Source organism: Musca domestica, unplaced genomic scaffold (genome assembly GCF_030504385.1).
Source record: "Musca domestica strain aabys unplaced genomic scaffold, Musca_domestica.polishedcontigs.V.1.1 20, whole genome shotgun sequence".
In the NCBI taxonomy this organism is placed as follows: Eukaryota; Metazoa; Arthropoda; class Insecta; order Diptera; family Muscidae; genus Musca; species Musca domestica.
The window spans coordinates 4,392,374-4,404,794 of NW_026712250.1; the positions used below are offsets into that span (position 1 = coordinate 4,392,374).

A 12,421-nucleotide genomic window follows, 5' to 3' on the forward strand; every position below is an offset into this window, starting at 1 on the left:
TTAAAATTGATAAATTTTTTATGTCCTCAATAAAAAAATGGGGTAATTTTAAGGATTTTGATTATTTTTTTTCCGAACTTACCTAAATTACAATAGTAGGCTGGTACTATAATGGCACCATTCTCTTCGGACATTGGTGTTACGGCATTCGAGTCATCGGCATAGGGCAAATGCTGCTGGGCATCCTGATATGTTTGCAGTACCAATGGCTTGCGATCGCTACCTGGTATACCAAAACGTCCACGCCCATTTCGTATTGTGTACTGAGGTGTGTTTTTGATTGAACTTTTCGTTAGTAGAGGCTTTGAATTTTGGGGGTTTTTCAATTTTTTGTAAATTTGGATTTTGTTTTTTTTTTTTTTCACAGAGAGACAGACACACACACATTTAGGGTTGGTAGTAGTGGTGGTGGTGGTGATGGTTGGTGGTGGTGGTTGGTGAATTGAACATTGGCAAAAAATATTATGATGATTTACAATTTTATTTTTGTTATAAACAAATTAAATTAGAGGTTGGTTATTATTGCTTATATACAAAAACAAAGTATCAAAATAATTATTTTTTTTTTGTACTTTTCAAAATTTTAATTTAATTTTTAAGAAGTCAAAATTACGTTATGGTCTATAGGGGGGTTGGGAGAGAAAGTTGAATGGAAATGGGAGAGGAGTTTGAGAGATGTTTGAAATTAAAAGAAATGCATGGAGAAACAATGGGGAAATCAAGAGAAAGTTGAAGAGATATTTAAAGAGAGATTACGGTAAGTTGTAGCTGTTATACAAACCACTGCCTTAAATATCTCTTTTTTTTCGAAATGAGTAAAAAACCAAAGAGAGTTAGAGGTAACTGGATGGGAGCCAGTAGTTACAGTTAGTAAATGGCACATCAAAATGGTGAGTACAGCTGTTAGAGATCAATGAGTTCTGTGTACGTATGTAAGTATGTATGTATGTGTGAGTGAGTCATGGTGAGTAGAATACAAGAAAGAAAACATAGTATCAAACATGAAAACATAAAATACAACACATTTACGAAAGGTGTCTGGAAAGGATATGGACAAAAAGAGCGACACGGACAGAGAGAGAGAGAGAGAAAGAGTGTGAGTCAAGGTGATCATCGACACTAACTGTTATACAGACTTAGAATCACATCATTGGGGGTTACGATTGAGATATTTTGAGGCAATTAATGCCCCCAGAGTAGAGTGCAGGAGATTATTGTTTTGGAGAGTATAACACTTAAAGGGGCAAATATAAGAGTTTAATATAACATTATTAAGGGGTGAGAGAGTAGAAAGGGGTTAAGGGAAATATTTTTATATCAGAAATAAATATGTATTACACTTAGGGATATTATGGAATAAATTTTTTATATAATTGTTAAAAATATTTATTATGTTATTATTATTAAAAATTATATCACAGTCACACATGTTATTATTATAATTGTTATAATTATTCTCTTATACATACAAATGATGGATAAGATATAAGGAATAAATATGAGTATTTGTGGCATCTTAAAGGGAGAAATGAGTCTGGATTGGGAATATTCATATATTGGACCAAACAAAAATTTACTGTTATACGTACATACTGTTATACATATATCTAAGTATGTATATATATTTTTCTATTATTATTAACATGATATTGGTAATAATAATCATTATCATCATCATCGTATATTTTATGCTGATTAATGTAATGAATGCTGTATAATGACTATAAATTATGCAAAGAGAAATTATGATACCAACAAAAAAAAAACATATATATAAAAAAAATAAAATATTTTATATATAAAAAATATATGCATGTATGCTTTAATATGGCTTAATGAAAAACAACAAACAATAATTTTTTGTGACAATGAATTTAGATGTATTTCTATCCAAAAAGATCTTCATATTATCAAGAAAACCTAATTTTTTTTATGAAAATTCTCAAAAAAATGTTGTGGAACGAGTGGAATTGAAACATTTTCAACATTTTTGTTAATTATTCTCAAAGTCTTGAAGAGATTTAGGCGAAAAATTTCAAAAAACGCTTTAATACGCATAAAAACACAGTGGAACGAATGGAATTGGAACACAAAACTTAACTTACTTCACTTCTAATAATTCGCTGAGCATATCAAAATCAAGAATATGCCACCAAAAAAGAGATATCTCTTCATTTTATGCCAGAATTCGCAGAGAAACGAGTGGAATGGAAACCAGAACTTGATTGCTGCTCAGCAATTTTTTGCATTTGGAACGGAAAATATACACAGATATAGAAAATGACAGCAATTGGAATAATTTTAAATATTTTGCCATTTTTTTTTTTTTTTTTTTTGAAAACTCTTCAAATTACAATGTGGAACGAGTGGAATTGAAACATGTTCAACGTTTTAATTCATTATTTTCAATGTTTTCGATAGATCCAGGCTTAATTATTCGAAAAAAGCTTTAATACACAGAAAAAACACAGTGGAACGAATGGAATTGGAACACAAAACGTAGCTTACTTCAATACTAATAAGTCACTTTGAAATAAGAACATGTCCTAATTAGGAATATGTCATAAAAACATAGATATCCCTTCATTTTCTGCCAAAAACATCTAAGAACACGAAGCAACAGAGGAACGTGCGGAATTGAGTTACAAAAATTTCACTAATGTCACAAAATTTTATGTTTTTGAAAGGACGATTCGTTTCTGATTCCGAAAATGCCTTAAAGTAATTAGAAAAGATTATCACTCTCTAGATATCGATGAAACATTATGGAACGAGCGGAATCGAGCCACTTGTAGTATATGGTTGTCATAATTAACTATTTCTTTGCAAGTGGACCCTTTCCTTATCTAGTATGTTCTTGAAGTCAATTGAAATCACTTCGTATACTACCAAATATTCCAAACTTGTTGAGGAACGAGTGGAATCGAACTACATTTATGTGGCTTATATCACAAAATCTTATGTTTTTACAAGATAGACTCTTTCCTAATTCCGAGAAAGCTTCAAGGTGATTTGAAAAGATTCTCATTTCCTAGAAATCAACGAAACATTGGGGAACGAGCGGAATCGAGACACTTCTAGTGCATGGATGTCATAAATAATTATTTCTTTACAAGGTGGACCCCTTCCTTATCTATAATATGATTGAAGTTATTTGAAATCACTTCGTATACTACCAAAAATCTAAAACTAGCTGAGGAACGAGCGGAATCGAAGTACAGTGATATGGTTTATGTCACAAAATTTTATGTTTTTTTAAGAAAGACTCTTTTCTAAATCCGAAAATGCTTAAAAGTAATCAGAAAGGATTGTATTTCTATAGAAATCGATGAAACATAGAGGAACGAGCGGAGTCGGGACACTTCTAGTGCTCGTATGTCATTGATAACTGTTTCCTTGCAAGGTAGAAACTTTCCTTATCTAGAATGTGCTTGAAGTTTATTGTCATCACTTCGTATGCTACCAAAATTGTTGGGGAACGAGTGGAATCGAACTAAAGTTATATGGCTTATGTTATATGGCTTATGTTTTAACAAGGAAGACTATTTTCTCATCCCGAAAATGCTTAAAAGTAATCAGGCAGGATTATCATTCTATAAAAATCGATTAAACATAGAGGAACGAGCGGAATCGAGAAACCTCTAGTGCATGGAAGTCATAAATAATTATTTCTGTGCAATGTGGACCCTTTCCCTACCTAAAATATGCTTAAAGTTATTTGAAATCGCTTCGTATACTACCAAATATCCCAAACTTGTTGAGGAACGAGTGGAATGGAACTACAGCTACATGGCTTATGTCACAAAATCTTATGTTTTTACAAGGAAGGCTCTTTTCTCATCCCTAAAATACTTTAAAGAAATTAGAAAAAATTGTTATTTTATGTAAATTGATAAAACATTAAGGAACAAGCGGAATCGGTACACTTATATTGCAAGCATGTCAAAAATTCCTAGGGCCTTTCGAAAACGACCCTTTCCTTATCTAGAATATGCCTGAAGTTAATTGAAATCACTTCGTACAGTACCAAAAATCCCAAACTTGTTGAGGAACGAGCGGAATTGAGACACTTCTAGTGCATGGATGTCATAAATAATTATTTCTTTGCAAGGTGGACCACTTTCTTATCTAAAATATGCTTAAAGTTAATTGAAATCACTTCGTATTCTACCAAAAATCTAAAACTAGCTGAGGAACGAGCGGAATCGAAGTACAGTGATATGGTTTATGTCAAAAAATTTTATGTTTTTACAAGATAGACTCTTTTCTAATTCCGAAAATGCTTAAAAGTAAACAGAAAGGATTATAATACTATAGAAATCGATGAAACATGGAGGAACGAGCGGAATCGAGACACTTCTAGTGCATGCATGTCATAAATTCCTATGGCCTTTCAAAAAAGACCCTTTCCTGATCTAGAATATGCCTGAAGTTATTTGAAATCTCTTAGTATTCTACCAAAAATCCCAAACTTGTAGAGGAACGAGTGGGATTGAAGCACACCCATTTGGCGTATATCATAAAATGAACATGTTCGGAAAATTTAGACTATAGTAATTTAGAAAAATGTAATGAGAATAGATTCGCATGCTGTGGAATTCGATAAAAAGTTTGAGGAACGGGCGGAATTGAAACACTCATAATTTGTGTGACTCAAAAAATGTATATTTGGGATAGATAAGACTGCCAAATATGGGATTTAAGCTAAATAAATCAACTTTACATGCTCCATGGCATGTTTTATCAACGAGGAATGTGTGGAATCGAAACACTTATAGTTTTTACATGTCAAAAAAAAAAGGAATGACTTTACCAACGATGGATCACTTTTATGCCAGTTATGCTTCAAGCTTCTTAAAATGTATTTCTATGAGTTCATAGATATTGAAACATGAAGGAACGAGCGGAATCGAAGCACTTCCAGAGCCCAAAAGTTAAAAATTTTAATGTCCCTGTGAGGAATGCATGTTCCTTATCTAAAATATGCCTGAAGTTATTTGAAATTATGTTGTGTATGTTACAAAAAATTACCAAAAATCAGAGGAACGAGTGGAATTGAAAACTAAATTATCGTTTTTTAAGCTATGTGACATTTGTGCGGTGAAATGACACTTAGTGGTGAATTTATGCAAAACATTGTGGTGAATAACTAAATCAATGTATATGTATGTATGTATGTGTGTAATGATGACTGACACCCTGTGTGTGTTTGACATTGGAAACAAGTGAAATCAAGAGAGCAGCAGTGTTTTTTTTTTTTTGGATGAATACGATTATGTGGTGGGGGTGCAAATTTTTCACATTTCGATTTTTGCTACCACAACACATTACGTTTCCAAAAACAATTTTATTTTTTTGCTGAATGTCATCATCATTATTTTTATTATTGTTGTTGTTTGTTTTTTCAATTATTCTTACCTTGTGTGAACTACGTGATCCCCGGCGTAGGTTAAATGGTGAACCAGGTAAGGATAAGGAAGTCTAAGAATTTTTGTAGTTGTTGTTGTTTTTTTTTCAATATTTTTCAAAGTATTACAAAAACAAACCCAAGATCATATAGAAGAAGAAAAAAAAATAAACAACAAGAAAAAAGAAAATCAAAAGGTCAAATAAAGGTTAAATATTTTTTTGTTTAGTATTTGAAATTTTTGAATGATTGCTGTTTCTAATTTTGTTTTTTTTTGTTACTTAAAACTAATTTCTAAAAAGGAAAAACAGTAGTAATGTGTCGGGTTAGTGAGGGTATTCCGTGGTGGCGTTATTCAGTGATTGGTGGTTTGGATGGGCGGAGTGTATCAAGGGACAAGGGTTGAATTTGGAAAAACGTATCAATTCAAAACTTTTTTTTTTTGGGTGTCGGTGATTTTTTTTTTTGGAGCAATCAAACACAGGTGATTCAATACAGTCAAGGGGAAATTTTTGGCGAGAGAAAGAGAGTTAATGTGTATGAGAGACAGACAGTCAGATAGAGAGTTAGAGCGAGAGAGGGAAACAATGTTTTCAAGTAACAAACGAACGAACAAGTGATTGATTTTTTTTCAGGGGAGGGTTTTTTTTTTTTTTTTTTTTTTTTTTTGGGGTGGGGGGTCTCGCTTTTTCATTTTCCAAAATTTTGGGGGACTTTTGTTTTCATCAACAAACTATTTACTACTTTTTAAAACATGTTTTACTTCTACGTTACAAAAAAAAAAAAAAAAGAATTCTCAAATAATTCTACAAAAAAAATTAATATTTTCTTTTTTTATTTTAAATTAAAATATTATTTAAAATTTTAGCTTTAATTGAAACCCTCAAAGGATTTCTTAGCAGGATTTTTTTAGCATTTACTTTGTTTTTTTTTTTTTTTGGATTTTCTTTAGATTATTTTTACAGGATTATTATTCAATTCGTTCTTTTCTCACAAAACAAGAACGAAATGTTGGCATACTTTAAACATTTTACAGCTAACATTAAATTAAATTACAGAAAAAAAAATAAGAAGAAGAAGACTTGTGAAATTTAATTTATTTTACACATTGATGTTCTGAATTTACCATTACGTTTCACTAGATTGTTTCACTAAAAAAACAAATGTTAAAAATATTAGCTAAATTGTGTTGAAAGTTTCGAATACAAAAATGATGGGGGGAGAGGGAGATTTCTTTTTTTTTTTTTTGGGGCAACCACAAAAGGTTAGAGAAAATATTGAAGTTTCAGAGGAAACGAGAGGGCAGTCCCTAAAATATTTAAAAAAATAAACATTTTATAAAATTCATATAATTTTTTTTTGGGGAACGAGCGGAATTGAGGTTCTAAAAATCAATGAACACGAATATAATCACCTTAGTTTGAAAGAGGGCGTTCTCCCCAGTCCAAATATGCCTCAAACTTGCTAATAGCTATTCAAATACCTCTAAAAACACCGAAAACTTTTGGAACGAACGGAATCGAACACTGAAACATTTGCGTACCTTAATATTTCAAGGTCAGTTTGAAAGAATAAGCCTTTGGGTTGGCCAAACCATCCATATTTATTGTAAAAATCACCAAAACCATGGAGGAATGAATGGAATTGAAAATCCAAATATCTTTGAAAAATCCGGAAAGAGAAACTTCTCCTCTATCCAAATATACTTAAAATATGTTAATAACTATTCATATGCCCCTAAAACCTTCAAAAACGTTTGGAACGAATGGAATCGAACACCTAAACATTTGCATACATTAATATTTAAAAGACAGGTTGAAGCACTAAGCCTCGGGGATGTTAAAACAATTTATTCTCCATTGAAAAATCGCGAAAATCATGGAGGAACGAATGGAATTGAAAAACCAAATATGCACATTTCAACAAGACACGGAAAGAGGAACTTCTCCCCAATCTAAATATAACTCAAACTTTGAAATAACTGCTCATATGCCCCCAAAAACTTCAAAAACGTTTGGAACGAATGGAATCGAACATCTAAACATTTGCTTACATTAATATTTAATAGACAGCTTGAAGCCCTAAGCCTCGGTGTTGTCAAAACAATCTATACTTATTTGAAAAGTCACGAAAATCATGAAGGAACGAGCGGAATTGAAATCGCAGAAATCTGTGTACTTGCGGGTACCAACAAAATCGGAAAGGAGAAATTCTCCCCAATCCAAATATACCTTAAACTTGGTAGTAACTCCTTATATACCCCTAAAATCTTCAAAAACGTTTGGAACGAATGGAATCGAACACCTTAACATTGGCGTACATTAATATTTCAAAGACAGCTTGAATCAGTAAATATCAATATTGTCTAAATGATGTGTATATGTATATATTTGAAAAATAGCTAAAAACATGGAGGAACGAATGGAATTGAAATTCAAAATATCTTTGCACATGTAGATATCAACAAGACAGAAAAGAGGAACTGTTATACAAATACACCTCAAAATTATTGAGAGCTATGCGTGAGCCTCTAAAAAAGCTAAAATCTTTTGGAACAAACTGGAATGGAACACTTCAAAAAATTTCATACATTTCTCTTTAGAAGAAAGTTTGAAGCACTAAGCCTCGGGGTTGTCAAAACAATCTGTACCTCTTTTGAAAAGTCACGAAGATCATGGAGGAACGAGCGGAATTGAAATTCCAGATATGTGTGCTGTTGCGGATATTATCAAATTCGGAAAGGGTAACTTCTCCTCTATCCAAATATACCTTAAGCCTGCTATTTATATGCCCCTCAAAAACTCCAAAAACTTGTGGAACGAACGGAATCGAACACCTAAACATTGGCGTACATTGATATTTCATGGACAATTTGAAGTAATTAACATCAGTATCGCCAACACAATATATATCTTTCACAAATCGCAAAAATCATTGAGGAACGAGCGGAATCGAAATGTTAAATGAATGATTACCTAAAATTTGGTACGGTGTCTATAAAGAGTAACTTTTCCCCCCAATCAAATATGCCCTAAACTTGTTGATATCTGCTTGCATGTCCCTTAAAACGCCAAAAACTTTTGGAACGAACGGAATCGAACATCTATTCATTTGTAAACAATAATATTTTAAAGACAGTGTGAAAGAATACAACATCCTCGATTCAAATATGTGTCAAATATGCCTAAACATTTTGGAAATTGCAAACATAATATCTAAAAAAAATTGAGGAACGAATGAAATTGGTACTCCACATAAGTGCAAGCAGAATTCAGACCTTTTTTTTTACTACAAATATGACTCAATTATTTTCATTGTCATTCGTATGGCACTAAATATGTCAAAAATTTTTGGAACGAACGGAATCAAACATCTATAAGACTGCGAAAAACTACAGAGGAACGATCGAAATTGAAATTCTAAATAAATGCACATATGGATTTAGGAAAGGTATTTAGAAAGATTGTTCTCTCACATATCAATAATGTGTCAATCTTCTTAATGTCGATTTGTAGACATACCACTTGGAACGAGTGAAATGGAACAAGTAATTAATATTTTAGAAATACTTTGAATGGGGACTAAGTCATCGAAGCAATTCAAATGCGAATTCAGTCCAACGGTAGCAATTCTTATTTTTGGAAAATCAAAGCATTTGGTGGAACGAGTGGAATGGAACATATTGCGGATTTAAAATTCTGCAATTTGTGATAAATTTGAAAAATTTGGGGTTGTTGTTTACTACATATAACCCTATTTTCATATTGAAATCAATTTATTTCTGATCTCCAATACCCTAAAAAATAGGGGAACAAGTGGAATCGAACTGCTCACTATTTATATATTTGGATAATAATTGAATGGGAAGTTTTTAGCAACTTGGAAAAGACCTCATGTTGTTAAAAATCAATTGATTTTACTTTCCAAAAAGGCTATAGAACAGAGGAACGAGCGGAATCGAACATCTTATGGCTTACATTGATCGTAATTTTTAAAGGTATTACATCGCAAGGGTCTCCAAGTTCCCAAATAAAACATATGATTGCTAACAATTAGCTGTTTGCTGTAAGCTTTTTAAAAATGTAGGGGAACGAACGGAATCGAATTTCTTATTCTTTGCACAATTATGAGATTTGTGTCATAATTAAAGAACAAGTTTCCAGCGACCTAAAAAAAGGCATCAATATGTTAAAATTCGGTGCAAATGACGTTAAAAATTCTACGGAATAGGGGAACGAGTGGAATTGAACGCATTGAAGCTTGCATGTCATACAATTTTTAAGTATTTGGGCTACATGAGTCTTACAGGTTCCAGGACTAACCTTTAATTCATGATACTGATTTAGTTCCTCTCAAAAATCTAATTAATGAAGAGGAACGAGCGGAATTGAACTGCTTATAATTAACATACATAAGAAATGTGGATCGACATAGAAAGGGACGTGTCTCTGGACGAGAAATATGTCTTCAGTTTCTTAGAAAACACGTTATATTGCTTTAAAAATGCAATAAAATGGAGGAACGAGCGGAATCGAGCACCTTTATGGATTTGTTATTAATGGTTTTTAATATATTTAGAATGTATTAGGTTTCTGAGTTTGGAATATCTACCGATCTCATTGAAAACTTTTCCTCTCCTAGCAAAAAATTGTAAAAAATGGGGAACAAATGGAATCGAACGGCCTGTTACTTGCACACAACTAATACACAATATATTTAGAGCATATGGGGTCCCTGAATTTGAAATATCTAATCGAAAACTGTTCAAGTTGCATCAAAAAATCGTAATGAAATGGGGGCATGCAATGAAACGGAGGAACGAGCGGAATTGGACCTCTTTAGGCCTGTGTTTTTTAAGATTCTTAATATATTTAGAATGTATTAGGGTTTCTGAGTTTGGAATATCTACCGATTTTATTGAAAAATTTTCCTCTCCTAACAAAAAATTTTAAAAATGTGGGGAACAAGTGGAATCGAACGGCCTGCAACTTTCACACAACTAATACCCAATATATTTTGAACGTATGAGGTCCCTGAATTTAGAATATCTAATCGAAAACTATTCAAGTTGCATCAAAAAATCGTAACGAAATGGGGAACAAGCGGAATCGAACAACTTCTTATATACATACAATTATAATTTTAATGAAACTGAAGAATTTGGAAAAACCTACTAAAATGAGGGACAGATGGAATGGAACGCTTCAAAATAAATATCTTATATTGCTTTCTAAATTCAATGAAAAGGAGGAACGAGCGGAATTGGACCTCTTAAGGGCTATATTATTGATGATTTTTAATATATTTTGAATGTATGGAGGAATTCCATTTGGAATATCCATTAATTTAATCAAAAGGTGATCATATTGTATCAAAAAATCGTAACCAAATGGGGAACAAGTGGAATCGAACGGTTTGTTTTTTTACACAAAACTAAAATTTTAATAAAGTTGATAAGGAGAGTTCCTTTTGAGAATAATTTGCTTAGCTAAAATCCCTATGTATGTGCAGACAAGATGGGGAACGAATGGAATGAAACACCTTACTATTGGTGAAATCCATCAAATTCGGAATTTTTGGCCAAATTTTAATCTGAAACTTGCCCAGCTAAAATCTCTTTGCGTGTGCAGACAAGATGGGGAACAAATGGAATGGAACACCCTATTTTTGGTGAAATCCATTAAATTAGGGATTTTTCGCCAAATTTTAATCTGAAACTTCTTTATTTTCTCTTCTTTTTGTGTTTTTTTTTTTTGTCAGTAGATTTCTTGGTTTAGAATATTGTGGTGAACTTGTTCCTGGTATCTAGGGTGGTGTATTTGTATTTTTTTTTTTTTTTTTTTTTTTTTTTTTTTTTTGGTGGGTGGTAGTTTCAGTGTCTCTGACTTGGGTGGTTTTATTTTGGGGTGTATTATCGTAAGCCAATTATGTAATTTGGGGTTCCGTTTTTTTTTTTTGGGTGTTATCGGTCTGGTATGGACGATTTGTTGTAGTTTTTGTTGTTGTTGTAACAAATATTGACAAGAAAAAACCTACCTGGTTCAAAGACGTTGGAGCAGAAAAAGACCAGGTCGTCTAAGCCATAAGTATTGCAATTTTCTTGAAAGTCTATGGCCGTAAGACGATTTGGTTTTTTTCTTAAGGCTCTTTTACACAGAGAGTGAGACAGAGAGCGAGAGCATTTGACAATTAGGGAGCAATTGGAACTACTTAAGAAAAATGTGAAGCCAATTTTGTTGAAATAGAAATTGAATAGATAATTAACAGGCAATATGGGTAAAGGCAAGGCAAGTTTTGATGTTTTAATTTTTCTCGGTATTTTTTTTTTTCGATTCTCAAGAATAATCAAATTTCCATAATTTTGAAAAAATTTTTTCAAATTTTTTATTTTCAAAAAAGGCTTTAGGTTTTTCTTTAAAATTATCTGCGGAAAAAGTGTTAAAAAAATTGGACAGATTTCAACGCAGCTTGTGTTGAAGCATTTCAAAAAAAAAATAAAAAAATCTGGTGAAAATTTATTTTCTCGGTGTAGCCTTGGCTGCTGCGTGCTTATTTTTTATATTTGTAATGACATGTAATGGTTCTTGTGTTATAGGAAAATTTTCTATTTCAAAACAAAACGCAAAAATTGTATTCACGAGATATCCTAAAATTTCAAATCCTTATTTTTTGAGGATCGCTATGGATTTGATCCTTGAGGTGTGTTTGTTTCTTGGTTTTTTGTTTTGTTATTTGCCAGGTTCTCAAACATTCCCACAAACTCATGCTGTTTGCCAAGAACATACATACGCACACACACCTACACCAAATAGGACAAGGCTTGAACAACATTCTTTCGAACGACAAAAAAATCTTAACTAGAAAGGGAAACTGAAAAATACAACTGTGCTGTAGTAAGAGAAAAAAATGAAACGGAAAGAAAATTATTCAAGAAAACTAAAACTAAGCTGGCCAAGCAATAGTTCAAGAGTTTAAAAAAAATCTAACATTTCGAAAAAAAAATGAAAATATTTA

General features: G+C 32.1%; 1 protein-coding gene across 26 annotated transcripts in view; it reads right to left on the reverse strand.

The window, feature by feature from the left end:
- Positions 1-12,421, reverse strand: part of para-like (sodium channel protein para-like) — a 198,301-nt gene that overhangs the window by 93,144 nt on the left and 92,736 nt on the right. For all 26 annotated transcript variants that reach the window (NM_001286885.1, XM_059122225.1, XM_059122227.1 and 23 more), the window contains 2 exon segments: positions 83-263; positions 5,419-5,481. In NM_001286885.1, coding sequence (NP_001273814.1) covers positions 83-263; positions 5,419-5,481 — 244 coding nt within the window.